Below are 27,265 nucleotides of genomic sequence, written 5' to 3' on the forward strand. Positions count from 1 at the left end.
TGTCATTCTCGGTTCTATTGTCTGAATCTGGAGAGCAGCCATCTAGTTTCTTCAAGGATGGGCTGTCCCAGATCCAGAGCCGTGGTGTTGAGAGGCTCAGTGTCGTCACTCTCAGCAAGCGTCCAGGCAACTGCTCGTCTCCCTAATTGAAACCGAGACTGGCATAAAATCAGACTTGGGGGTAGGCCCTGATAGCCCGTAACAGTCGTATCCCATCGTTGAAGTGAAAATTTTGCTTTCATCCCAATTTGTACCAGTTGCATGTGCTGTTAAATTTGAGTTGCTGGAGATCGGCGTTAGGCCGCCGGTCTCGCATTGGCACTCAGCACGTGAATGGTGTAAGACACTCGGAGCAATGTTTATATGAACAGTTGTCGGTGCGCCTGGGGCAGCAACTGGCGCGATGCCTAGTCAATACAATAGAGAAAGTCTTACTCGTTAAGGAAATGCGAGATAACAGATAGGACAGAACAGAACTGTTGTGGATGCTCAAATGGGAAAGGGCAGAGGGAAGCTGTATCAACTACACAAACGTAGCCTGCTAGGTTCGGACGCCATATGACAATTGATTATCTATCTTGTTGACGATAGATCTCTTCTTCTTCTTCTTCTTCTTCTTCTTCTTCTTCTTCAATCTCTTAATTACATCGAGGGGTCAGATCCTCAGGGGTTGGAGATCGCGGAGCTACCCGCATAGCGTTGTCCCCAGCGCATTTCACTCGGACAGTCAGTCATGGTCGGCTGATCTGGCGTTAACGGGAATCTGTAGAAAGTTTCAGACCCTTTAACGGGGTGCGAGCGAATGAGGAGGGCTGGTAATTGAGATAGGCCCACCCTTGCATACCCTCCATCGCCGCGACGGTTCTTCGCAGATACAAGACGCTCAAGGTCTGAATGCATCTACGGTCTCTTTCCTGAGTACAGAAAAATACTCGCCTCAATTCTATCTAAGTTACGCGGCCACGGATAGTACACGAGACGGAACAGGCGCAAGCCCGCATAGGAACTCCGCGCGGTCCATATAGCCATTAGCAAGGGGACAAAATGCTTGTTCTAAGCCAGATTGTGCCGTATATACAAGAAGGGTTTGTTAAGGAAGAGAAATACATCTACGTGTATTGGTAAAAATAGTGACCGGATTAAGCTAGCATCCGCTTGTACGAGGCCTCTGAATGGCCGAGTCCTGAGAAGAGTGTACCTCGTTTGAAGAACCAAAAACCATTCTATGCGGGAAGTTCTGCTGGCGGGAGAACAGAATTGTCGGGCAACTCAGAAAGAACTTCCTCGAAAGGGTCGAAATCGGTGCGCGGAGTGGAAAACCTCTCAGAGAGGTTCTGGAGGCCATGGTAGGTTTCGTCGCCAGGGTACTGGTATGAAGGGTCGGTATAATGGTCGATAGGGTTGAGCGGTGGCGCTTGTCCCCGGGACAATAGCCCATGCCATTGCTCTCTGGTTCGGTATTGTGAGGATCTCGATCGCGACAGCCGCTGGGAGAATCTGGCTTTGATGGAGGGTGCTGCGGAGCATTTAGGGTAAGACTCAGGTCCCGAGTCGAAAGTGGCAGGGAAATCCGGTGCAGGGTAGGTAGGCACTTACAGGTCATGTCTGCTTCCAGCATGCATTTGGGAAAGCCGCTGATGGGGTACAGCTTTGGCTGGGCTCGATCGCCATCCAAGCAGAGGCAGATTTCTGTCTCTGCCATACGCTCGGCAACTCGCAGTTGGATTTTGCGCATTGAGAATTTGCCATGCGCTATCATGGACTGTATGACGTCCTCGCTTATCACCAATAGCTTTCCCTCTCTTTCTCTTCGTCGTTCGCGGACTACGAAATAGGGCTGATGGGCCCCGCTGCCGCGGTTGAACACGTTCTTCGACCGTCGGTGAAATGCCTCACCCAGGGAATGTATTTGAGATGAGCCCGGGGGGAAACGGGAAAATATGTGGCCCTTGATGGTAAAGGTACCGTCTTCATTCTCCGCGCCCATCGCTGAGGAGGATTGCTCAAAGTAGAATGAGGATGCCACGAGACGATCTGAGATGGACTGTATGAAGGAGATATCCTTGGTAAAGCGAGACCTGGTCATCTCACTCAGGGTATCGATCATTTCCACATTGTCCAGACTAGGGGGGTCTCTGTCCAAGGCGAGGTTTGCCCGGACGTATCTGTCGAGGAATCTGGACGGGGGGTGAGTTCGCTCGAGGAAAACACGCCACGTTCTTTCTGAGTCCAGGCTATTGTGGATATGGTCCATAGCAATCTTTGCCAGTCCCATAACATAGGATATCATCCCACGACTGCCTGGCCTCGAGAGATGAGTGTCCCGTGTCTGTGAATTCGGGTTGTAACCAGTGCCAATAGAGAGGACAATGTCAGGATGGCTGTCAGCCATATCTGGCCAGATCAATTTCTGTTCCCTATAAGCCACGTCGATTGGATTATTGTGGTATATTGCGCCGTCCTGGTACTCTTGCCCGGAAGCACTATGGAAAAATGGCTTGAATATCCTCGGGGCGGCGGACGTCGCTCGAGCGGATTCCCAGATCTTCATCTCGCTCTCGGGCTTCTCAGAGCGGTAGAACCTATACGACTGATTTTCTGTCGAGCCATGCCTGTTGTAGTTGGCAAGCACAACCACAGAGGCCGCTGTGGTCGTGGTGGTGACAGCCACTTTCGTGAGTCTTCGCAAGCATAACGGCCCCTCCATGTTGCAACACGAGCCACCGAAGAGCTTGGTATCGCCATAGATGCTTCTCAGAGCATCTTCCAGAGGTTTGGTTTCGAATTTACTGTGGTTTGAGGCAGTTATAATCCGCTCCAAGACTGGGATCCCAGCCCCTTTACGCTTCGTGAAGGCTTTCTTGCAGAGACGCCGGAAGTTGTAGATGCTGTCTTGCACGGACAGGCCGTGGGCTCCCAGGCCCAGCGCAATTATTCCGCCCGTGCTTGTTCCAACGATTAGATCGAAGAAATCTTGAATATAGAGCCCCGGCCCAAGAGCTTTCTCGATTTGCTGGAGGATTGTCAGCTCTACAATTCCGCGGACCCCTCCTCCATCGAGGCTCAGGATGCGAGTTCCTGCTCCGTGGGGCTTGATTGAAATTGGCCAGAACTCTGGGAATTGTCCCTCCCTAAGTGTTACAGAGTCGTGAGAAAGTTGTCGCGCTGGTGCATTGGAAAGGATACAAACTTACGTCCGGTCACGATGCATTGGGCAGGCTACCATTTCGTAGACGTTCTTTACTCGGTTCACGCCAAATGCCTTTATGCACGGCGTGCAGAGAACGTGACCGCAAGGCAGCAAATGCTCTGGAGGCTCTACCAGACACGCGTAGCAGACTGTGTGGCTAATGAATTTCGAGGGTCCACCCAAGTGATGGAAAAACTGCATCAGGACGAGGTCCTTGTGAATTGCGGCCGCTTCTTCGAGTTCTCTGTTCGCGGCATTGAACGTAGCATCACCTAATTTGCGAAGAAGGGCATCGAGGTTGGCGAAAATCATTGAGCGGAATGTAGTCCGAAAGCCATCGGCGGAAAATGAGGATTCGTAGTCGGCAATTGCGATAACTCGGCCGCTCTTCAACTGATGCCCTTTCGCTTGGTGGCCACTGCGGACGTTCACGCATCGGCCTTGAGCACTTACATATTCACATGGCCAGTGACGGTCACAAAAATCATCGAGAGCGTCATCAAAATGGTCGAGGTACTCGCGGAACACGCTTTCAGCGGGCCCTATAGCCGTATCAACAAAGATGCGAATTACGATACACAGCTCGGCATTACCTAGGGTCTTGCGCCGGGCAGAATCCAGCATGGTGGCCGACGCAATGATGTAACTAAGCTCCCTGAATATAGCCGGACCATCGAGGCAATCACTCCACACATCCAAGATGTTGATGGCCAACTTCAAGATGTTGCCGCCAAAGTCTGACGGGATGGGGCTGTTTGCAAAGGATGCCTGCACAAAGTCAAAGGGCATCTCGAGGTCGCGAGAGAAGTGGTCAAAGGCATATTGAAGGTAGGGTTGAAGTTCATCCGAATTGAGAAGCATTCGCAACTTGTGCTTCGCTTCGCGGGACTTCCGGCAAGCTATCCTGACTTCCTCGTACAGGCGTTCAATCTGCTGGTTGATGAGCTTCGGGCGTCCGCGCTCGGGCACACGGACAACCCTAATGTCTGAGTAGTATGAAAGAAGAAGCTCCCGCATGGAGGTGATACGTCGCTGTCTGGGTGCCCAGAATCTAACTCGCTATTGGATGAGAGTAAATATGAAAAGGCGTGCTGGCAGATCGCGGAGTCGGGTGAGCACTTACTGCGCGAAGATTATGGTTTCTCATTATTGCCTCGTTCATGGATTCCATAAGGTGGTCAGTAGACTCATCGATATCCCATAGCCGAGGGTCTGTACTGTTCTCTGCTGCGTTAAGAACAATGATCGCGTGTGGAAGAACAGGCTGGTTGGATGACTTTTCCAGAGCCGCTGTCGCCCAGTCTATCAGCTGATCTATAACATTTTCGACGACCCTGGAGGAGATTAGTATTAGCAGGGTTCGTTATCAAACGGACCGCGCAATTACCGGGGATTTTTGGTCACAAAGACGATGGTGTCCGAGAACGTGTAGAGCAATCGCGGGTACAGATTCCGGACAACATACTCTCGGCTCTTGGTCCTCTCGGTGGTAGCCCATAAGAGGTCGCGAGTTGTTGTATTATGGCGCGCCTTGATCTCAAAGTGGTCGGGAACTGCGTGGTTTGCGATTCGTCTTCTCACCTTTCTGATCTTGACCCCCAGGGGCTCTCTCTCGCCACCATCAAGCCCCTCACAATCTGCGTACAGGATGGGCGTTTCGGTAGCCCAAGAGACCGGGTCTGAGTAGAGATGGACATCACCGGAAGTGGGCAGTTCCTGGTTTGTTGCAGATCCAACAACCGGCACTCGCGTCTCTGGATGTGATATAGATTGCAGCTGGGTGGCAGGATTGTCAGTGCTGAGACATGCTTGAAGGACTCTCGTACCTCAATCAGGAGCTTAACGACCGTGCTTTTCCCGGCCCCGGTTTGTCCGACGAACGAAACCAGACCGGGATAGCGCACCTGCCTCTTGCGCGCTGACATCTCAGCCATTAGATCGGCGAATCTCCCGTGATCATGAAATACCATATCATCATCATCATCCCTCATCGTTCCAAACCAGGAGGAGTTTTCATCTTTCAGATGCATCCAAGACTGCTGCTTCTCATCCAATTCGACCTCCAGCGTCTGTTCGATGATTTTGGCGAGCCTTGGATCCGTCTTCTCGTGCGGTATACCCCCTTGCAGGCGCTTCCTGACATGGGGCGGTGATCTTCCCCAACATCTATCGCAGAATACGTGGCCGCATGGGTAGCAAAAGTAGCAACGCCCATCGCTGGCGGGAAGAGACCCACAATAACATCGTTCTTCGGGCTCTGGATATGTACTCGGGCCCTGGTTGCTGCTATCTGCATCTCCGTAGCCCTCCGGTTCCGACGTTTCCGTGAAGAGCGTTAGGAGTGGGCTTGTTGAGCGTTGCATCGGAGAACCATTGCTAGTTATGGCTTCCCTTTTGTCGTGAAAGTTGGGACTGACACAGATTCAGGGGGATCAGTCGGTGTAAACGCGCCTTCCATTCTGTAGTAAGGAGAACATACGGCACCATCACGATGTCATCAACGTCAAGAAGACTATACTCTTGTTGACAACGTTGAGCCCTTGGTCGAGATAGTGTCAGTACTCCTCGGCGCAAAGGGTGGCTACAGAAGAAGTTATTGCATACCCTGTCGAGTCCTCGGGAAAGTGTTGCAAAGTTCGTCGCGGAGCCTGTACCATGTTAGGAAGAAGTATGGTTGGATTACAATGAAAGCTGGCACAAACTTACCACCGCTTCATTAGAGTCGACAGACGAGAGTTCAATTAACGCATCTTCTTGCGTGTCTTCGAAAATCGATAGCGAGTCGAACACACTGTTCCTTCCATCCTCTAACGGTGTCTTGCCAGGCTCAACAGGTGGCCGGCCACCCGAAGCGATTGGATTTTGCCTTGCGGCCATGGCAAAGTGCTGGTACCTGTGCCGGCCCAGAACTTAGGACGACGTAAGTGAACGGTTTGTCGAGGAGGCAACAAGCTTTCAACGCGCGGACTCGTAATCAACTACCACACTCATAACCCTGGTTAGACTTCAAACGTGGTCTTGAAAGATGAAAGTGACTTAGCAAAGGAGAATTTTCCAGACCGTGTATTTTTGGCTCCCGTGCGGCTCAATGTCAGATTTGAATTTGCCAGGGGAACGTAAGAACCCCTCAAGGATGTGGCGCGAAAGGCTGCGAGGCTGAAGAAGGATCATGCGTGACCAACCACTGCAGTTCCCCATCCCTCAGAGGCAGATCTGCGCTGATTGTCAATGAACATCAATTGTCATTCGTCGAACCCGCAGACGCCTTCGCTGATTTTCAATCACGTCGCACCCCGAGGCGTGACATATCAGTCCTCCAAGAGATATTTGCTTTTATGGGGAAGGGTCGCGGCGCCGCATGTCATAAGCGTCTGCTCCCCATTTGTTCAGATAACCAATCAAAAACAATATATCCGGCATCCAGTAGGAATTATGAAGCTGTCTCTTCCGCGAAGGATGGACAGCACCTTTGCCAATCCGCCCAATCAGCCAGTCGGGCGCATTCGGTGTATCCCAGCATCGCATGACTCTTGCTCTTACTACCCCACAATCTCGCCCGGCTCACCTAGGGCGCGCTACTAAAGGGTAGCACTGGTTACATACTAGAGCGAGAAGGGCAACGGTCGCGGGCGCAGGTAGTTTTCGCTCAGTAGGCAAACAGTGCTTATCCTTTTGACCAACTCACCCTCCCACTCCGAATCTGGCTGACCAGACCAATCGGCAGGATGGCCGGGTCGACCGCATCAAAGCTTCCGAACAATTTCACAATATCCAGCCCATACAGCTGCGCAACCCACTTCTACTACCGGGTTATTGAGTACCAGTCACCCTTGATACCAGATAGACCCGACTGGTTTTTAAGCTTGCAAAGTCCTGCCGAAAGAGGACCGTTCTGGTCATATTCAATGGCCTGCTGGGATGGACGGCGGAGGAGGTTGTCGTAGGTATTGACCAGTTGGCTGTGGAAGCAGTAGTCAAGAAGATCGTGGTGGCAGGTATACTCTTCAAATAGGAGAAAGGTTATCTATTTTAATTCGTTTAAAGCCCCTGTTCTGCACAATAACACTTGCTTGTCTTTGCCTGCATAGCAGCATTTCAGGGCATTGTAGGTATCTTGCTCAGTTATGAAGAAGGTATCCATGAGTAGACTTCATAAACCGACCCGCTAAACACGCCCCAACTGTTGCAATGAGCAGATTTTGTTCGATTTATGAAGTATGATTGATTGTTTAGTTGCACGTTTCTTGTATATGCTTCTATATCTTGTTACCTAAGGTATTGTGCTTCCAGGCAACCTATTTATATTAGACAGGTTCTTTAGTATTCTTTGGGGGAGGGGAAGGGGGGGGTGGATTTAAGAGATATAGCCAGTTATAATGCATATTATAGCTAATCTTCAGGCAGGTTATGACTGCTCTGGCTATTTCAGGGGTTTTGAGTAGTTCTAACGTTAGTTGAAGCTTTAGTTCAGGATTTCAAGCACTGCTATACATTGCCAAGCTTCCTGCTGGGTTAGGGTTAGAGATTTTAAGTAATCTCACTTTTAGAAGTGCTGTCGGAATACATAGAATGCCAATTATGTGGCTCGGACCTCTGTACACCAGCATACGCAATGAAGCTGGATACTAGTGCAACACTCATTCCGAGCACCGTGCTCAGAATAAGCTTGGTAGTCTATGCTGGATCATGATTGCGGCTTATCCTCAGCACTGTGCTTAGGATATTAGTAGCAGATAGCTGTCCAGGCTGGAGTTTGCTGGTGCAAGCAATACTGACTCAGGCTCACGGCCTACAGAGCCGTGACAAACAGTAACTGCCATGGTACAATAATGTGCATGGGTAAGGTAATAGTCATTGGTATGATTATTGTCATGGTATAATAGTTATGCGTACAAATACTGTTAGGGCTACTGATTTATTGTATCATCAACACAACCACCACCAGCGTCGTGTTCTAACGCCAGTCAGATCTATGCTGGCCGGACTCCTGCTTGGATTGGCTATCTCTTGCTGCCCGATCAGAAGTAGCTCATTCGGGAAAGGTTCGTATGATAATTGTTATGGGCTGAATTTACGTATTGTCTCCTGCTCCGGGGGTTCCAACTTTAGAACCTGAAAATTGCCCAGCACGGGGCCGACCGACAATCCGAAATCTCATTGGGTATCTCAAGGGCCCTAGCCATCAACTGGGATGCCAAAATTCTGCTGCTAGCCCCGTGCCATGAATCCCCTCACTGGCGGATGGAGATAAATGGGCAATACATGTGGCTGTTCACGTACTACAGGCTATAGGGAGGGAGGAGAAACTTGTTGACCCAACAGGGCGGGTCAAGAGAAAAAGCCCGTGCTGTGCTTTCAGTTCGAGAAGAAATCCCCCAACTATAACAGTCAGAAGCAACGTTTTCGATCGTGCCATTTGCAGGACCGCAAATGCAACTTCTATAATTATTTAGTGTTGATTCCTTCCCGAGTCACCAAAATCCGTTGGGGCCTCTGAATCAGTATGCAAATAATCCGACCTCTATAGGGTAGAGCAACATTTCATGATTTCGCTTCTACAGGCCATACCCTGGCAATTGGACGAGCCCTTGTCTGTGTCTTTGGTGCCCCAGATTGGTCTGTCTCGAATGTGATGCACTTTTGATGGAAGATTGAGTAGTTTGCCAGGAAAGATAATCTCATCGCAAAATATATAAAGATATGTGAATAGTAATTTAAACCTACATGCAACTAAGCGACAACAGAAAAGGCAATCATCATCAAATATTGAGCATCCCTTGTTGTCTACTCGTCCTGGGGCTTGACGAAGAAGTGGCACCGCGAACAAGTGTTTGACAGTGTTCGATCGGCTTCTCCCGGATTCGACAGGGAACAACCAAGAACCACGTTCCACTCAAGAGGCTTTGGCACCGCAAAGACATCAGAGATTCAGAATCATACAAGAATCCGAGAAAAAACTTGGGTCAAATCAAGGAACATTGACTGAAGAAAAGAATGAGCAGGGATCGCGAGCTACCTACCTTAATAGCAAGAGAACAATGTCAAAGAAGCGTGTAGAGACTCTCTCAAATTGCAATCACATCAGCAGAAGGACAAGTTATGCAGGTTCCTTAACATAAATCTTCAGAAGATATGGCCTACAATATACTACTCTCTCCTTTTCAAATCCTTTCCTTTCTGCAAGTGATTAATATGTTAACTTAATCTGGTCAATATAAAGCAGAAAAGATAAAGTATCACATGATGAGCTTTACAAACAAACCCAGTTTTCTCTGCCTGAAATCAGGTTTTCATCCTGTTTTGTCCGCGCGAGCCGCTTCCATAGAACAAGCCCGCCAGCCAACTTCGGCCGAAACGGAAATGTCTAGAAGTTGTGTTGTCTGCAAAGTCTGTAAAAAGAAGTGAAAAGTCTCGCAAGCAGCGCTTTCTCATATGAATTCGTTTAGTATTCATGTACTCCGTCTTCTCACCTTTTATTGCAGCAGAAAATTCATCCTTCCAAAATAACATTCATTATCTTAAAATAATCTTCTTCTTTCTTGCTCCCCTGCGGCAAACGTTTCTACAATAGAACCTGATAAATTATATATTATACTTGATATCTACAAAATGGCTCTCGGCCTCCTCGACCTGTGCCGCGACAAACTATACTCGCAGATGGCATCTCCTAAGGTCAATCTACGCATCCTTGTCGGCCATTCAAATCTGCACGATGCACTGGTCAACGAACTCAACAAGTACCCGGAATACTACAGCTACGATGACACTACCGGATGCGCCAATGCCGATGCCCACGCCTATGCAATGTGCGGTTGGGATGACGACTCAAAAGCCCAAGATACAGATATTATCACAGCATATCCTGTAGAAGGGGAAACTACTGCGCGAGAATACGCCTGGTGGTTTCCGGCTAAAGATGCAGTCTCCAGCCAATATCGAGGAAATGATGAGAGCGAGGAAGAGGAAGATGAAGACGTGGGCTGGGATTCCAATAGTGATGACGACGATGATGATAACCTGGTCTTTTCGAACCCTCCAGCGCGTGTATTGACGGTGCGGAATCCAGATCCAGATCCTGTCTTCTCCATTATTGAGAAGCCTGCCAGTTGGAATAAGCTGTCTTCATACACTTTGGAGACAATCCCCGAGGACGCAACGCCGTCAGATCCGAGTCCCACGTCAAATATAATCAGACAACTTTCGACACCAAATACGTCCAAACAACCCGCCTCCACTACCAAGAGCAACTTGATATCAAAGAAGCCGGCTCTGCCGTTAGTAAGAGAGGTTTGGTGGAAAGGTGGAGATTCTCCTGCTTCACCTGTGTATGCTTGATTATTTATACCTTCATCTCTTACAACAGCGGGCAAGGCGCTATCTGGGAGGCGTTTGTATGACACTGCATTAGGTTAGCTGCTTTATTTAATTAGTTAGATTTAGGTTCTAAGATACCTCTATCATTATTTAATATGTGGTTTGGTTTGGTTTGGTTTTATTATTTAACGTCACTCGGCGGACCACAGGGCCCACGTGATCTGCGGCCTCCCAGGGGGCATCTGGGACAATATATGTTGGAAATGAGCGGAAGAAGCACCCGGAACTACTCTGGCCTGGTCTTCTAAGGGCAGAAGCCTGTTTTGGCTACCTATAGATAGTAGGGGAGGGGGGCTGTTCCCTTTATCCAGGTAGATGTGTAGACTGTTGTGCTATCAAGCACTCCGGCAGGCCCAGTTCGGGCATATATCTTTGAAGAAGGATGATTCTGGTATAATATGGCTGAATTCTTCAGCCCTGGCAGCTATACTTAGAAGCCAGTCTATTGTTTTTGACAGGCCATCCTTTATATATCTGTATCTATCCTTCCAGCATTTCCTGGTGTATAGACAGAAGAAGTGTACTAGGGTCTTTGTCTTGCCGCAGGAGCAGCTCTCCAGGTAGTCTGTGTAGTCAAAATACTGGTAGTATGCTGTAAAGTCTCCATAGCCTGTGCAGGTGGCAACAAGTCGCCAAGTACCCCTCAGGGACGCTTGTGCTCACGGGAGAAGCTTTCCTTTGTATAGGGTCTGATATCCAGGGTCTTGTAGGCTTGGGGTGCCTTACTAGTATATGCCGTATATATCTCTGTACAAAGCTACTGTTTTGCCTCCCATTGTAATTATGCAGGGGATGGGGGGATGTTGGGGCTGTAAATAGAGGACCCAAGCTTAGCAAGCTTATCTGCCAGCTTATTCCTGTAACGGGCGTAGTTAGTATTGTTTTCAACTAGCTGTCCTGTATCCACGAATATCACAAGCTTAGAGAAAGAAACAAAAGATAGGAACGCAGATATCTTCCTCCTCTCTTTTATCAACCTTTCCCAATCATACGTCAAGACTTCCGACTTCCCGGACTTGCATGCCGACGGATCTCTTTCCCGAAGTTACGAGGACGGATCTCGTTTCCTACGAGGCCGCAATTCCGAGGCTGTACACTGATGTTGCAGAAACCTTATTTAGAACCAGGTTGAGGGCATGGCCGACAACCAAGATCCAGGCCATAGCCTGTGACAATTTCCCAGTAATCCTAGAATAGCCTGGGATGTAGTAGACCTGACGGGGTTTCCATGGCCGGGTTAGGATTAAAGGAGATTCCATCTACTAAGTAGCAAGCTGGCCGAAGGACTCTGACAGTCTGTGCCTGCACAGAGTTGGCCTATAGCTTGCTAGCAGGGAGGCTGCTGCTAGGTTATCCAGGAGGATAACTAGCTGGGTAGAGTAATCTATATAAAGTTGTCTCAGGGCTGCGCGTAGGCCTTCCACAGCACCCATGATTTCTAAATTATAGACTTCTGTCCTAGGGCCCGCAGGGCCATTTCCTCGGTTACTAGGATAGGGCCAAAATAGATTGTATAGCCATATCCTGCTCCTTGGCCTGTTCATGAGCTGTCTAAGTATACTGATATCCGTAATAGGGCAGGGCTGTAGATATTATTATCTATTAGGAGCATGCATAGGGGAGGGAGAGATAGCCCTATTATAGTATGCTCTGGCAGGGGCTGACGAGGGGCTGGAGGATTCTTTTAAGCCTGGTTTTAGGTCTGCTTGTGGTAGACTATGCAGCTATTTGGACAATAGGGTATTTAGTATCAAGGCTTATATATCTCACTGCTGCCCTTTAGAGGATGCTGTCGCAGGCTATGGCCTGGATTTTGGTTGTCGGCCATGCCCTCAACCAATGATCTCAGAGATCTAAATAAGGTTCCAGCAACATTGGTATGCAATCTCGGAATTTCAGCGCGCAGCTTCGGTAAAGAGATCTGTCGGCGTACAGATCCGAAAAGTATTGACGTACGACCGGAAAAGGTTGATAAAAAGGAGGAGGAGGATATTTGCGCTTCTATCTTTTGTTTCCTTCTCTGAGCTTGTGATATTCGTGAATACAGGACAGCTAGTTGAAAACAATACTACCTACGCCCATTACAGTAGTGGCATCAGGTGCTTTGCAAAGGCCTTCGCTTGGGGCAGGTGGGCCTTGATAGGCTGGACAGGCCAAAGAGTTGCAGGGGGTATTGTAGCTTTTTTAGAAAGGCTATGACTGCTGTGATAGAGTCCCTCTCTACTAGGTATTTTAAGAGCTTGGCCATGGGTAGCTTAATACTAGTTATGTGCTCTGCTTCCATGCTGATATCTGTGATTGTAGTATCTATCTATCTATCTAGGGTCTAGAGTTGTTTTGGGATCTAGGGTATAATAACCTGGTAATACACTGTTAGATAAAGTATCTATCCCTAGCTAGGCTTGCAGCCTTCTCTGACAGTAGGAAGGCCTTGCCTTGTTCAGTCATAGTGATTGTATATCCTGTTGATATTACTTGTACATGTGTGATCCTGTCTGGGACCTTCCCTGCAAGGGAGACCTGGATGCTATGTGGTCTAATAGCCCGGAGGCTGGAGGAGGCCAGGAGGCGGAAGAAGATATGGTGGTCAGTCTTATTTGACTGCTTCAGCTTTTGTTGTACTGGTTGCTTGGCTTGTGTACAGTGTTCAGGGGCAGTAGTTTGCCAGTTCTCCTGGCCAGTTCCTGGAGCTGTTAGGGACGCCCAGGTTGTAGGCTGCAAGATTCGCCTGTTCAGGGGGCCTTTGGAAGCTTCCGGAGTGGGAGGGTTGGTTTGGCTGTTCTATCTGCCTGGGTGGCTGTGGGGCTACAACTGCAGGCATCTGAGGAATCTGCTGAGGAGAGTCCTGCTTTGCTAGGGAAACAAATCTGGCTGCAAACCCCCGGGCCAGGTCTCTTGGGTGGCCCTGTAGAGAGGAGACAGTTAGATCTAGAGCTTTAGCAAGAGAGGTCATTGCCAGTTTCCTATCATTAAGGACTAGCTGGTTGTCTGCTACCATGCTGACCTGTTTGCAGATCGATGGGGCTTGCGGCATATGGGATACAGGGACTGGAGCTGCAGTGGGAGTCTTCTGTGGGGAGAATAAGGCCCTTCTCTTCAGAGAGTTCCGTGGTAGGGGGGTCGGGGTGGTAGGTCCTGAGGGGCGTTCAGAGTTTTCACCCAGGAGCGGAGTCCCCGGGCGGGCTCCGCCTGGGGGGGAGTCATCCACCTCCATGGGCTGGAGGGAATGATCAATGAGCAAATCGTAAGGGATCAGTTATTAGAGCAGTAGAGGGTCCTGTTCTCCCCTCGTCGTGGTTGTGGATTGCGCGAGCCTTCCTCGTACAGCGCCCAGCATTTTGACGTGTTTGAGCCGCTGGAGATCACGTGCGTTGCGGAGGGGCTGTATGAATTGGAGGTTGAGTGGCGGCTGCAAGAGGGAGATGGGCCAGGGAGGGGGCTGACCAAGTTCTTGAAGGAGGTTTTCAATGAGGTTTGGCCTGGCGAGGGCAAATGGCAAACGCGGTGGAGGAGCTTTCCGTTAAGGGAGGAGGAGGCTTGATTCCCTATTACGGTTACCCTGTGGCCGAAGCTAAGGTATTGTTGAGCAGTACAGTACCATTGCATAATATCATGTGGTAGTAAAGAGGCGGAGATAGCAAGTAATCCGGAATAAATGCAGACGAGGCGCGTAGAGCTCCGTATGTGGTTCGTCACACTTCAGACTGCAGTGTCCAAGCGAGGAAGGTGCAACCTGCCCAGCTCAAACCATGCTTTTGTGGTGTAAAGAGAAACCAGTCAAGGAGGTGTCTTAAGTGCTCTATAAGTTTCTCATCAAGTATGGTCCCAATTCGAAAAGTACCACAGTAATGAGTAGCGTGATTAACCCAATCCAATTCTGGGTCGACATTTCATCCCCCTTCAACGAAGCAAGGGCGCCCCCTCCAATTGCTGCAAAACAGAATATGATAATTACTATGAAACGAAATATTGGCCGATGAAACCTCTCCTCCATATAAATGACTGGCTCAGTTGCCGCCGGTTGTTCTTGCACCCATCTGATAATATCCGCGCTCCGCGCTCCGCGGGTCGAATCTTGCTTCAAGGACATCGCCTCTGGCAGCGAAGTATCGTGTTGCCCTCTCCAGCGCGGTTTTTCAATGAAAGCCTAGCAAGTATAATAGAGGAGAGATATTCGCTGTCATTTTCTCGCATTATCCCCCTCGGAGGACGAGACGACTCCGTAAACGAAGCAGGTATTGCATTTTACAATCGGCTGATCGACGGGCTCGTCGCCAGAGGTATCAGGCCCTGGGTAACCCTCTATCACTGGGACCTCCCACAGGCGCTGCAAGAACGGTACGACGGTTGGCTGAATATTGAGGAGTCCCAGATGGACTTTGAGTGGTTCGCAAGAGTATGTCTGTTCGGGATGCGTATCGCCAGAAGTACCTCTCGGATCACCTAGATGCTATTACTGGGGCGATACAGGACGGTGTCAGTAGCTGGATATTTTGTATGGTCATTGATAGATAATTTTGGTGAGTATTCCCAGATTTTTCCCTTGCTGAAGACAATATTGAGCAGCTGATATCGCCTGTCTTTTTCCTCCTCTAATCTTGTCCTAGAATGGTCCTCGGGGTATACTATCAGGTTTGGTGTGACACACATTATGATTCGCTTGAGAGGGCCCCTAAGGAATCAGCCTCGAAAATTCGTGCCATGATCGAGGACAGGATGAATGCAAAGGTACAAGGGGCATGAATGGCGAAAATCTAAACTGTTGATTAAACGCATAGTTTTAATGATACGCCCGTCCCACAATCTCGGGCAGCATCTGTCAGAGACAAACTATGTACGACAGTTATGTGATGCTTGACAACAATATCACCACAGATTTGCTTCTGTTAAAGAAGGTGATATGGGTCCCTGGCGCGCTCCATGGGTTTCTGACGGGATCAGTGACTGGCTCGCGCATTATGAAGATGCAATCCCTAGTTTCTCTGCACGACAACGATGAAGGTGTATCTCGGAAGCCTTAAAGAAATATACTAGCGCAATCGCTTGTTACTTTTGGGGGCGTCTAGAGTGAAGTGAATGTTAATCATCATCAGTATCTCATATACTTTATCTCATTTCGGTAACACTTTTTAGAATTTCGTTAGGCATAAAGCGCATAAGAAGAACACGGAAAGAGAGGAATCTAAGTGATCTAAAAGACATGAACCATGAACATTAGACTAAAAAAAGAAATTCGAGATAAGTCCCAATTTGTAGGTGATGCGCAAGACAATATAATAACGCCCCTCAGGGAAGAGCATTCATCTCCGTTCTTTTCGTCTTGTGGAAATCAGTCCACTAGGATGTATGGCGTTGAGTAGAATCATAACCAGGAGCATGAGCAATCCATCGAAAACATAGAGGAAGACTTCATGTCGCAGAAGGTAGCCATTGTTTCCCATTGCGTACTCGATGAGCCGAAATACCGACCGGATCATAATGAGCAGGTTAGCTGCATAGAGTATATGGAGATGCTTGCACCAGGTGCCGTTTAGTCCTAGTGATTGCTCTGTGGGAGACTTCTTAATACGCTTATGGAAAAGCGCACAGGTGGCGATAAAGACGCCAAAGAAGACGATCTGGATGACAGGTCCAGCAATGACAATATTTTCACCATTATGAACAGCTGAGAGGCCGCCACCGGCCATGACACCACCGCCTCACAACTTTATATGAGTTTTCATTCTTGTTCCTTGGTATTTCGGATATGAGAGCCATGTGGGGGCTTTGAAAATGGTTACTCACCAGCAGCCTGGACAGTGAAAGACAAGATATCGCCACAAACAAAAAACTTTGAGAGCCATTTCTTCTTGAAGAGACAGAGCTGCTCGGCATCCAGTAGCACCACAATCCTCCCCAGCATCATATATATAGAAGCTGCAAATAGTGCGGGAGCCCGTGATAGCAGCAGTGTCTGTTGGATATAGGACCCCATCGTCCAACAATCGGGGCTTTCTGTGCTCGACAAGATCCGGCCGATGTACCCAACCCATTCGACTGTACGAGAAAGATTCTATGTTAGCACTTGTGAAGAAGGATGTTTGTCTCAGCGCATCGGGTGTGGTTGAAACTGACAGAAGCCCCCAATAAGAAATGGAATGAAGGACCATGTCCGATGACGGACCAGCTGATATAAATGGACAAATGTCGCCATATCGAACAGGACGGTGAAGAGGATGGCTGCCGCCTCGGATGGATAGTATCGGTAGTACGCCCAGATTGTAGTTTTGTAATCCTCACCCGCAACCGTTGATTTTCGAATCCAGGGAGACATTGTGAATATGGAGATGAGATGGGGCAAGATAAGCAAATGAAGATGGCTTCTTGCCTGAGAGTCAAAATGAAAAGAAATTACAAGAAATCCATCAAGCCCACCGATCTCTATTTATTCTGTGGCCTCTAAAGGCGAAATCTCAAGATTTGACAGATCCACCTCCTGAAATCTCTGCCATTCATTGGGTTAATCGTGTTAAGCATAACCTCAGGGCCCACTCGTATGCGTCTAAGATAATTGAAACATGCAGCCAACTATGTCAGATGGTTAGTGTCATGGAACGGTACTCCGGACCAGAAAAACCTTCCAAGGCCGCTTCTTATTCGCAGTGTTGCACGCTCCTGGTCCACAACTCATATTCGTATATTAGTATGATCATATAGAATGCAGTGGCGGCGGAACAGGTTAACAGACCTACTGTCCCACTCCTACTAGAGATTCACGAACCTGGGTCCAACATACCGTGCATTACGAATGCAATATTCCATTAATGCATGGCAGCTTATATTGAACGATACAAGTCAAGCGCAATAGGTTAGTTACTTGTGGCTTCTGGCTAACGGAATAATAGCGAGCTGTCAAAGTCCTTATCTGCATTTCGGCGGCTTCCACTTGAAAATTTCATACAGCTCTCATCGCTTGTCCTATATTGAATGCATAGGAACCTTATTCGACGCTCTTCCCAACATGGACATAATATGCACTGAGTGGAGCAACTGCCGCATCCGTCGGTCCCCACGGGCTATATTCGTGACCCTGCCGACCAGTCCAAGAGGATAGAGAGATAGTAATAGTCCCGAGTACCGCCCAACAATATAGGTCCACTGCCCTGAAGCGATTACTCCACTTCAATTGTCTATCAGGTGCAGATCTAGACCCCCCATAATTACTAGACTAGCCCTACAGGATTAAACGTGCTAGTTGGAGCGATATAAATACTCAATGGCCATCCAGCAATCCATTGCTGTCATGTTTTCAGAACTACACCCCTACGCTCATTCCCTTTCCTTCTATTACCCAATCATTCATTTCTCTTTTTTATTTGCTTTTATGACGTTTCCTGTTCTTTGAATTCATGCACGTACACCGCACGGTGCTAGTCCCGAAAATTTCAGACGATGTTGGTTTCTCCTTTTATCGTTACGACCCCAGCATGGGCGCGGCCGTCCTCTCCGTCCTACTTTTCATTGGTACGACTGGGTATAACATTATGCAGATGTTCAAATCCCGCACTTGGTTTTTATGGGACGCATATGTTTGTATCCTCCAAACACCCCGAGGCCGCCATTGACGCTTACTTACCTCGTCCAGTCGAGATTATCGGATACATCGGACGTGCGCATCAAGCAAGCAGAGCCCAAATTGGACACTCGGCCCATATCTCGTGCAGACTCTGTTCCTTTTTCTTGCTCCAGCTCTCCTTGCAGCGCCAACATACATGTTTCTCGGGCGCATTATCCTTGTCTTACAAGCTGAATCACATGCCTTGATGAAGAAAAAGTGGTTGACCAAGGTCTTCGTGACAGGAGGCGTGCTTTCATTCTTACTGCAGGGGGCTGGTGAGTTGAACAACCTGCAAATGAGATGAAAAGAGACGGGGCATATTAGAAGCCCGCGGCTAATCTAAACCTCTGCTAGGTGGTGGCATTCAAAGCAATGGTAGCCTGGGGAGTATGAAGACTGGCGAGCACATCATCATTGGTGGCCTTGTAATCCAGATCCTCTTCTTCGCTTTCTTCATCGTTACTGCAACCCATTTCGACTGGAAGCTCAAGAAGTACCCAATTCCACACGCTCGTTCCCCAGATATTCCCTGGCAGAAACATCTCAATGTACTCTACATGACGAGCTGCCTAATCATGATCGTTCCATGTTTCGACTGATTGAATATATCCAAGGGAATAATGGGTATCTCCTACACCATGAGTTGTATTTATACATATTTGATTTGTTGTTGATGTTTCTGACCATGGTCACTTCCAATGCGGTTCACCCGCAGGAGATTGGTCAACCATTGCGTCGCCCGACTCGGTATGAAATGACCGATGAACAGGTCTAGAAGTTCTACCGCGGGTACCCTGACGCGTGAGAGTGGTTGCACCTTTCCTATTAGTTCTCAACTTCAGTCACATTACTCCATCCGAGGAGACCTAAGCAATCCTGTTAGAGCGAAGTATAATCCAGGGAGCTTCTCCATTTGCAAAATCCCAAGACCGTGGACACAGACAAATTAGAGTTGGCTATGAATAATTTCAAAGACCAAGGCCGATCGGCACTCAATGGCGCGACCATAAAAGCAGCCTCACCCTAAGCTCACCCGGGCGGCATCCATCCAACTTTGAGAAAGCTCGCCTGGATGTTGTGAGCGGCTGGTAAATTTGTCATCGTCATGGCTAATCTCAACAGCTAGAAAGCGTTCAAGTGGTAGCAACCTTCACGGGCCACATCATAAGCTGGCTTAACTGAGCGTTATGTAAATTCGAGACGGCTGTTTGAATCTTAAGAACTTCCTCTTTGAAAGACGCTAGAAACCAGCAGTCCATGAGAGTGTTGACGACATAGTAATGAGCCAAGATGACCAGCGAAAGTCCCCAGACAAGATTCACCGGCTCGTCCATATCCAGCAAGGCGATAAAGTCATCTGAAACCAAGCTCGGCCAAGACTGCACTGCGGCCTCTTCAAGATTGGCCTGAATGTCGGAATCATCTGGCGAACCCCGTTCGCTGACCGAACACTTTAACACAGCCACAACGCGCGAGTAAACTGTTTCCAGGACGTCTATCGCTCCTGACGGTGCATATCCCGCCCAGCCCGACGACGCCGGAGAATATCCGGGGATTAAGCGGAGCCCATTGCTATCGGGAGGTTGTATGGCATCGCAAGAAGCCCTCAGGTCCGCGATGGCTTGACAGGTTCCCTGGGCAAATAGCAAAAAGCGCGGGGAGCAGTGACTGAGGTTGGACAAGGGTGAAACAAATGGAAGATCATCCCAGTACTCCTCGCCATGGAAATGTAGGACCAGCGGCCGCATGCGGCTGGCTTTCAAGGCAGGCCATTGATCACGGATCACGGTGGGCACCCCTCGGACAAGATGCAGCCAGCTCAGATGGAGCTTGCAAATCGGTCCGGGTGATTGTTGGTTTAGAGTCGTAGCGAATGGGTTCAGTTCGGGGACCTGGAGGGACGCATAGACGAACGCGACGAGGAGGAGAGATCCAGCGTAAACAGCTTCAGCATTGGCATTGGATACCCTGGCCACCTCTTCCCTAAATCCCCGTAGCCCTCGCTGATGATGATCCATTACCACCGGCAGATCTACTTCATCTCTCTCGCCTCGCTGTTGCCTGGTCTGCTCCGTGATCATATGTATACCACCCAAGGCGAGGAGCAGGTGCATAAGATAGGGGTGACTAGCAGCAAGGTCTGGAATCACCCGCCGCCAGACCATGCTCCGTTTCGGATTGCGGGACATCATTTGGGCCGTATGCAAGTGGAAAAACTGCATGGAGAGGAGGTTGTCCATATTCAGCGAGTGGTCATTTACTGGAGTGGGAATGCTCGCCGACCACGATGCATATATCTCCAATGGTTTCAGAAAGGGTTGCGGATCATGGATATGAGGACTCCCAGCACAGCGACGCCGGGAGCGTGGCCGTTCCCGTCGTGTTCTGTCGGAAGTTGCTTGTGGTACGGGGAAGGAGCATGGCTCACCGCGGGAAGAGCAAGAGCCACAGACAGGACGCGCTTCATCACACTACAGACGCGTGAATAGGAGAACTGGGACAGCAAACCAGGACAGCAAACCAGGAGAGCAACCAGAAGAGCAGACCAGAAAGGCGGACTTACTTTGACCCGTCGCGACTTGCAAGGGAAGCATCCAAGACGCGATTTTTGGTGGCGGGCTCGGTGTCTCTTTCGCGCCTGCTGAATATTTGAAGCCGCTATCTCTTCACCCATGAATGAGGCGCCGCTCGGAGAAAAGCCCAGCATGACCATTAGGAAGAGTATACATAGATAATTTCACAAGGTTATCGACATCGAGCGCTTCCAGAGATCAGGACCAGGACTGGTAGGCAGAACTTCAGAAGCTGCGGCCGATCACCGAAACGCTAGTCCTGATTGGATGGATAATTGCAACCGATAAACTCAAAACGTTTCACCGCCATTCGACGTGCAAAGGTTTAAAAAAAGAAGCCCCAGAAGGTCTTTATTATATTTCATGTTTCCCCCCAAACCAAACATGACTGCCCGTCCCCAGAGCTCATTACTATTTACCAGACATGAAACAGCTTTGAATTAGCCAAGATGGCCAGTTTTCGCAGCGAAGGCTAGGACTGTGACAGTAGCGGCCTCGGATAACCACCCACCTCGGTTAGTACCACAGAGAAGGGGACTCGACTTTATTGTATCAGGAATCAGTCTTAATGGAAACCCCTATTTGTCTTGCTTCGTCTTCGACCCTGAGTGTTCAGTCCCGGTGGGCCTCACATACGAATACGATCAAATTCTTAGTGGTGGCGGCGGGAAACCTCGAATCTTCTATGTGGGACACATATCCTCAAAAGACCCCGGGAAGGAAGGTCGCAGCTTCTCATTGACTTGACTCCCAGCGATCATCTAGCATCCATGACCTGATGTCGACTTACGAAACCCAAAACTATTTCTCTGAAAGATATCTCTCGCGGTCCGCCGACGCCGATGCTGTGAACTTCCCATGCGGGAAGGAAAGCGCAGGCTACTCCTGATTTACATCCATGGCTTCTTGGCGTCAGAGGGCAGCTTTTATCAGTTTCCTAGGAAGGTCCATGACCTGCTGATGGTCTCAATGCCACAGACCCATGTTGTGTACTCGAAAATATATCCACGCTACAAGACCAGGGGATCTTTACAGGACGCTCGCGATGCTATCAGCCAGTGGTAAGTAATTTCCTACCTTCCAGAAGAACTATTCCCCGTATTTCGTTTCCCTCATAGCGTCTTTCAGGTTATCTCCGCTCGAGGCATCCGACTTGGATGTCATACTGCTTGGCCACAGTCCAGGGGGTCTTATTGCTGCAGAGGTTGCCCTCGTGACATCTCGCACTGCCTCTAATCAGATTGAAGGCATGAACCTGAGGCAAAACATTGCTGGCCTGGTAGCGTTCGATGCACCATTCCTTGGACTTCATCCACGCGTTGTTGGAACAGGAATCGGCAGGTTATTTCATCGCAAAGCAGATACGAAAAATGAAGGCAAAGACCAGGAAGATGCCATACGAAACATCGTCGCGAACCAGGACGCAACATTCCACCCGGTCTTGACAAATGACGTGAACAAGCCTCGCTGGAAAGGTTGGGACGGAGCGCGCCATTTCTTGGAGAAGAATTCACGTCATTTATCCCGTTCGGCGCTACAATATGTGTTCTCATACTATGACCACTCCGGATGCCTGAAGGATAATTTCGGTCTCTTAAGACGACACAAGAGACCCTGTCGTTTGGCCAAGGTTGACGGATTAACTGGTTCCAGTTCGAGTGGCGGGCGGTTCCGGTTCGTCAACTATTACACGACTGCCTACCCTGTGAGAAAAAAAGCTGGAGAGTGACATCGACAGTGACATCGACAGAGAAAAGAGACAGTGGATTGAGAAACGGCTTACCTGTCGCGAGACGGCGGAACTACATGAGAATCTCGTAGGGAGTCAGCATTCTATATCGATGATAACTGGACAGCGAAAGAAGGGAACGGACGGCAACTCATTCACTCGGCGGTAGATCCAGTGCCCTCCCCCACAGAGATGGGCGGTATTTCTCCTCCAGCAAGCTCGTGCGATTCAGATCAACGTGGTAGCAGACGCGGTGGTTCATGCTCTGGTTTCGAATGAAGCCTGCAAAAAGCGGCATTAAGTTCCGCTCTCCATGGAAGGGATGGATGAAATCACCGCCCATCAGTCCATGTTCCTCCCTCTTGGCATATAATACGAGCAGCTAGCTGCGGATGTCGTGGCACGATTGAAAGACTGGCTAGTATGAGTATATCCTGAAACAACCAGTGAATAGGCCAAACCCACCGTTAACGATCGCCCCTGGCGCTTCTCCAATTCTTTGAAGTATGCATGGGCGTGAACTGGAGACGCATAGAACGTATGTTTTCTGGATTCTCCGCACGGATAATCAGGCGGACGGGTTCATCGAGCCATGAGTGCGGCCCAGGTTTAATAATAGGCTGCGAGAAGTTCTGTTTCACTTCGCTTCCGAGGGCGGAAACGAGGTCCCGGAAATGAGGTGCAAGCGGCGGGAGTTGCGACGTGGCGTTCTTGCTTGGGAGCATCACAATGCTCAAGTTGATATTCTGGACCTGATTGATGAAAACTGTAACTCTAATTTCCTCGTTCTGGACCTGCGGAGAGAAGGATACGTCGACATTGTACTGGAAGAGTGTACAGTTGGGTGGCGCATGATGAGCGTGAAGTCTTCGATATCGTAACCGACCGTGAGGTTGTTGTACCCAGCTGTGATGCTGCCCTTCGAGGGCTTCAACCTCAGCGTTCCCGTGTGGCCCGGCGGGGAGACGGTGTACTTGTCTCTACTGGACGAGCGCCAGAACACGAAATGCCGAGGGATGGTCGAGTTGGGTTCGAAGTCGACCACGTCGGGATCGTTCACAAACGCTCCGTCCCCGGGGATATCCTTTGATGGCGCAAGGTACCACCCCTTATCAGAGACTCCACGCACGGGGTGGAATGACGGCCAGTCGCCCTCCTTCCAAGTCACGGAAGTCAAGACCATTTCGCGGCCCATGGGGTACCTCTTCCCCTCCGGGCCCGATCGCCACGCCAATGCTGAAGACCATCATTTGCCGTTATGTTCGTGGAAAAGATCGGCGTGCCCGATGTTCTGGAAGTATTCCGTGGTGTGCGCGTTCTTCATCACGTGGTTTCTTGCATTGGCGTGATATGGGCCCCAGATGTTCTTGGACCGGGCCATGGTGACCGTGTGATTGAGCCCCAGCCGGCCTCTGCCGTCAATAGGTAGTAATATCCGTCCTTACGGTAGAGATGCGGTCCTTCCAGGTAGATGCCGGTGGTGCCGTTCCAGATGCGGTGGCGTTCTCCAAGAGCACCGGTTCTGACGTCCACCGTCTGAAGATCAGTGCCTGAGGTGGCCAATCTGCCTTTCCGTCATCGTCCCAGAAGAGATCGGGGTCGATGGTCTCGGCCACATACTAAATAGGGTCACTCCAGAGATTGTTGCGGAACGATTCAGTCGTGTTGAAGATCAGCCCAGTGCTTTTCTGGCAGACATTGCCCCGGTAGATAGTGATAATGTAGACATCATGGGATCGAATTGTTGGAGCCCAGATCTCGTCCGACTGGGCGATGGACAAGTTGATCTCGCCGAATTGGCTTTCGCGGGACAGAGCGTGGCTGGCCAGCTTCCAGTTGGTCAGGTCCTTGCTGGCGTAAACGGGGAGTCCTGGGGTCAGAAGAAAGGTCGACGTGGCGCAAAATGTGGTGTTCTCCTTCTCGGCCACGAAGACGCAGGTGGGGACACTGTGCCAACCGGGGATGGCAGGGTTAAGGCGAACTTGGGTTTCCAAAGCTGAGCTGCAGGTCGCATTGGCTGCCACGGTGAAGGCAAAGAGATGCTTGAATAGGTGTCGCATGATGAAATGACTTTGGAATATCTGGGAGTCGAAGTAAACCAGTAAGAACGAGCGGCTCTTTATAGGGCCAACTGCTGATTCTAGGGGCGGGGAGTCTGAATGTTTCAGGAGAATAGGGGAGAGTGCCAATGTACCTGACCTGGGTCCCTTCAGAGAGACACTAGGTTGCCATATTCCAGGCAATAGGGGCTGTACCAAACTGTCGGTTGCGTTTTACCATTCCCATGGATGATATGAGGTTCTTGGTGTCATCAGTATTTCGCATTTCTAAAATGCAGGCGGGTCTAGACAGAGGGTTGAGCAAGACGCCGACTCGGGAGTCTTTCCGGCACCGGGCCGGGACGTTACAATTGATAAATTCTGGTAACAGACCCGCCCGTATTCGCATTCTGCAAGTAGGGCGGGGCTAGCTTGAGCTTAATTTGAACACCTTTGGAGCCCCACATGACGAGGATCCGGAAAAAGCGCAACTGCCAATCAAGGCAAGCAAAGGTTTGATCTGCAAAAGGCGACCAACCTGCTGAAGCATCATGCTCAATGGATCCCCGGAGAACTATATGTAGATAGACATGGGCAATAGCCGCATGAAAGAATGCAAATATGTACTCCGTACATTAAGGACCCACCCCAACCTGGCGTCTCTCAAGAGGTCCACATCCGATATACCCAATAACAAGTTACTAAGCTATGACTAGCTTCGTACTAGCTTAAATAGAAAGGCGGAATTTGTTTTCATATTAGCGTTAACTGTGGACCTTTGAATTCGCCAATATTTTTGTCATACCACTGTATGGCTCCATACGGACTAGGGACTAGGGACTCATTGTCAGAACTACACAATTGTGCCTTTACGTTGACCGCGCTTCTACAACGAGAACATCTATATTGACAGCTTCTGGCGCTTTGCCCTTTTTGAAATCAACGAGACAAATTTGACGGAATTAGCAAGACTCTACGCAGCACGTCAGGATCCGACGGCTATGCTTGCTGGCCCAGAGAGTACGCATGCCCGTGATATAGCAAGGCCAGTGGATAAAATACTACAAGATTTGTAGGGCTGTTGACGATACGATATCGGCAGGATCTGGCCGAATCGTCAATCAGCATCGTCAAATCCGAAGGTTTGCCGATATTATTGTATGTTATATCGGCAAAATTTTTCTACTGCCGATACGATATTGTCAAAATCGTTGACGATAATCGATCGTCGACGATATGATCTGAATTATAGTGAAGGGTAGGCATGAAAGGATATTATTTCTTTGTATAAGAGGTCTAAATATGTCACGAGCTAGAGTCGTTGATACTAACAAGTAGCATTGGACTAGAGAAGAATTCGCTAAAGAACTAATAAACAGTAACCGTCGAGCTTCTTATATGCTTTGCCTGAATGGCAAGCTTGGTAGCAAGCTCGGACCATTGGACTCCGGGCGTGTTGATCAGCATCGAGCATATTGGTCACGTTGATCATGTTGATCACGTTGATCTTGTTAATCCTGTTGATCATGTTGTTGATCGTGTTATTGATCATGTCGATCATGTCCAGCATGTCCGGCTTATCCGGCTCGTCATAATTCGGGCAATGCTCGAATCAAGACTTCGAGCGTAGCTCGTCACAAAATACAGGCGTCCCTGCCTTCTTCTCCACCAAATGAAACTGAAATAGAAGCCTTTACCAATATTTCAGATGCTGAAATTCTACCCTCAGAGTCTATATCACAGAATCTAGTGCTGCAAGAAAGCTCAACAGTTCCTAGCACCTCAAATATATCAATTTATCCACTCTGTTGGAATAACCGTGAAACCTCCTAACAACCTCAACGACCTCAACAAGCTTCACCTGTGACTGAATGGCTTTGTGTCTACTTTGAAATCATGGTAGTTGATCGTGAATGGGTTGTAAAGAAGACAGAAAAAGAAGGCTGGTTGACAAAGACATCCAATGCAAATATATTGATAAGGAGACAGGTATCACGGGCGTAGGCGGTATTAATTTCAACTGGCTGTCCTGTATAAACGAGTATCACAAGCTTAGAGAAGGAAATAAAAGATAGAAGAGCAAATATCCTCCTCCTCCTTTTATCAACCTTTTCCGGTCGTACGTCAATACTTTTCGGATCTGTACGCCGACGGATCTCTTTACCGAAGCTGCGCGCTGAAATTCCGAGATTGTATACCAATGTTGCTGGAAGCTTATTTAGATTTCTGAGATCATTGGTTGAGGGCATGGCCGACAACCAAAATCCAGGCCACAGCGTGTGACAACAGGTATTCGATGCAGCTGGAAAACAGCTGATATATCAAGGCAGACATCAACAAGCAATATGAAGAATCACCTTGCAAAGCACTCTATTTATCCTCCTAGTACTGTAGAACCCAGTACACCAGGCAGTGGAGAAAAGTAATCTGATATTAGGAGTATTATGAAGGGGAAAGAGAATCTCAGCCATCAACAAGTCTTGGAAAGAAATATCCTTCATTGGATTGTTACAGGAAAGCAAGCCTTTACTACTATTAAATCTCCAACATTTCAATGCATCTTTCAGGATATCTCTTTTCTCATCTAGACACACATTTCGGCAGCATCATATGGCTGATTTTACTATAGAAAGTTCTCAGCTGAAAATAAGCTTTATATGACTTGCAAGACAATTGCAATATCCCTTGATATCTGGACAAGCAAGAACCACCTCCCAATTATAGGAATTATTGGCTACTGGCTTACTGAGGAGTTTGAATCCC

At 48.9% G+C, this 27,265-nt stretch overlaps 8 protein-coding genes across 8 annotated transcripts; 3 read left to right on the forward strand and 5 right to left on the reverse strand.

Annotated features, from left to right (window-relative positions):
- Positions 1-663: 663 nt before the first annotated feature.
- On the reverse strand, positions 664-6,067 carry BDW70DRAFT_171583 (uncharacterized protein; the record flags this gene model as incomplete). Its single annotated transcript, XM_073743256.1, has 10 exons — positions 664-746; positions 835-882; positions 1,429-3,131; positions 3,195-3,732; positions 3,784-4,120; positions 4,314-4,524; positions 4,578-4,966; positions 5,017-5,602; positions 5,670-5,729; positions 5,874-6,067. 10 exons carry the CDS (start codon positions 6,065-6,067, stop codon positions 664-666), a joined length of 4,149 nt encoding a protein of 1,382 aa, XP_073591994.1.
- A 3,535-nt stretch (positions 6,068-9,602) lies between these two features.
- Positions 9,603-10,674, forward strand: BDW70DRAFT_143788 (uncharacterized protein). Its single transcript, XM_073738148.1, has one exon. The coding sequence runs from the start codon at positions 9,800-9,802 to the stop codon at positions 10,523-10,525; it is 726 nt and encodes a 241-aa protein (XP_073591995.1). The 5' UTR covers positions 9,603-9,799; the 3' UTR covers positions 10,526-10,674.
- Positions 10,675-15,864: 5,190 nt separating this feature from the next.
- Positions 15,865-16,877, reverse strand: BDW70DRAFT_163781 (RTA1 domain-containing protein; the record flags this gene model as incomplete). Its single annotated transcript, XM_073741362.1, has 3 exons — positions 15,865-16,262; positions 16,349-16,600; positions 16,679-16,877. 3 exons carry the CDS (start codon positions 16,875-16,877, stop codon positions 15,865-15,867), a joined length of 849 nt encoding a protein of 282 aa, XP_073591996.1.
- A 1,075-nt stretch (positions 16,878-17,952) lies between these two features.
- Positions 17,953-18,936, forward strand: BDW70DRAFT_153562 (RTA1 like protein-domain-containing protein; the record flags this gene model as incomplete). The annotated part of the gene is made up of 4 exons (XM_073739663.1): positions 17,953-18,136; positions 18,194-18,436; positions 18,516-18,742; positions 18,805-18,936. The coding sequence occupies 4 exons, from the start codon at positions 17,953-17,955 to the stop codon at positions 18,934-18,936; spliced, it is 786 nt and encodes a 261-aa protein (XP_073591997.1).
- Positions 18,937-19,294: 358 nt separating this feature from the next.
- BDW70DRAFT_153563 (Zn(II)2Cys6 transcription factor) lies at positions 19,295-20,835 on the reverse strand (the record flags this gene model as incomplete). The annotated part of the gene is made up of 2 exons (XM_073739664.1): positions 19,295-20,632; positions 20,725-20,835. The coding sequence occupies 2 exons, from the start codon at positions 20,833-20,835 to the stop codon at positions 19,295-19,297; spliced, it is 1,449 nt and encodes a 482-aa protein (XP_073591998.1).
- Positions 20,836-21,592: 757 nt separating this feature from the next.
- Positions 21,593-22,836, forward strand: BDW70DRAFT_153564 (uncharacterized protein; the record flags this gene model as incomplete). Its single annotated transcript, XM_073739665.1, has 5 exons — positions 21,593-21,795; positions 21,863-22,439; positions 22,492-22,558; positions 22,633-22,731; positions 22,766-22,836. The coding sequence occupies 5 exons, from the start codon at positions 21,593-21,595 to the stop codon at positions 22,834-22,836; spliced, it is 1,017 nt and encodes a 338-aa protein (XP_073591999.1).
- A 94-nt stretch (positions 22,837-22,930) lies between these two features.
- BDW70DRAFT_153565 (glycosyl hydrolase) lies at positions 22,931-24,523 on the reverse strand (the record flags this gene model as incomplete). The annotated part of the gene is made up of 4 exons (XM_073739666.1): positions 22,931-23,287; positions 23,350-23,699; positions 23,837-24,031; positions 24,097-24,523. The coding sequence occupies 4 exons, from the start codon at positions 24,521-24,523 to the stop codon at positions 22,931-22,933; spliced, it is 1,329 nt and encodes a 442-aa protein (XP_073592000.1).
- Positions 24,524-25,805: 1,282 nt separating this feature from the next.
- Positions 25,806-26,088, reverse strand: BDW70DRAFT_143805 (uncharacterized protein). Its single transcript, XM_073738149.1, has one exon. The coding sequence runs from the start codon at positions 26,070-26,072 to the stop codon at positions 25,863-25,865; it is 210 nt and encodes a 69-aa protein (XP_073592001.1). The 5' UTR covers positions 26,073-26,088; the 3' UTR covers positions 25,806-25,862.
- Positions 26,089-27,265: the final 1,177 nt, after the last annotated feature.

The sequence above is a fragment of the Aspergillus foveolatus genome (genome assembly GCF_047715535.1).
Source record: "Aspergillus foveolatus strain CBS 279.81 unplaced genomic scaffold BDW70scaffold_79, whole genome shotgun sequence".
Classification (NCBI taxonomy): domain Eukaryota; kingdom Fungi; phylum Ascomycota; class Eurotiomycetes; order Eurotiales; family Aspergillaceae; genus Aspergillus; species Aspergillus foveolatus.

What these genes read in the sequence shown, in the direction of transcription:
- BDW70DRAFT_143805 (XM_073738149.1), bottom strand. Translation starts at nt 26,072, where the DNA reads ATGCTGGACATGATCGACATGATCAATAACACGATCAACAACATGATC.
- BDW70DRAFT_143788 (XM_073738148.1), top strand. Translation starts at nt 9,800, where the DNA reads ATGGCTCTCGGCCTCCTCGACCTGTGCCGCGACAAACTATACTCGCAG.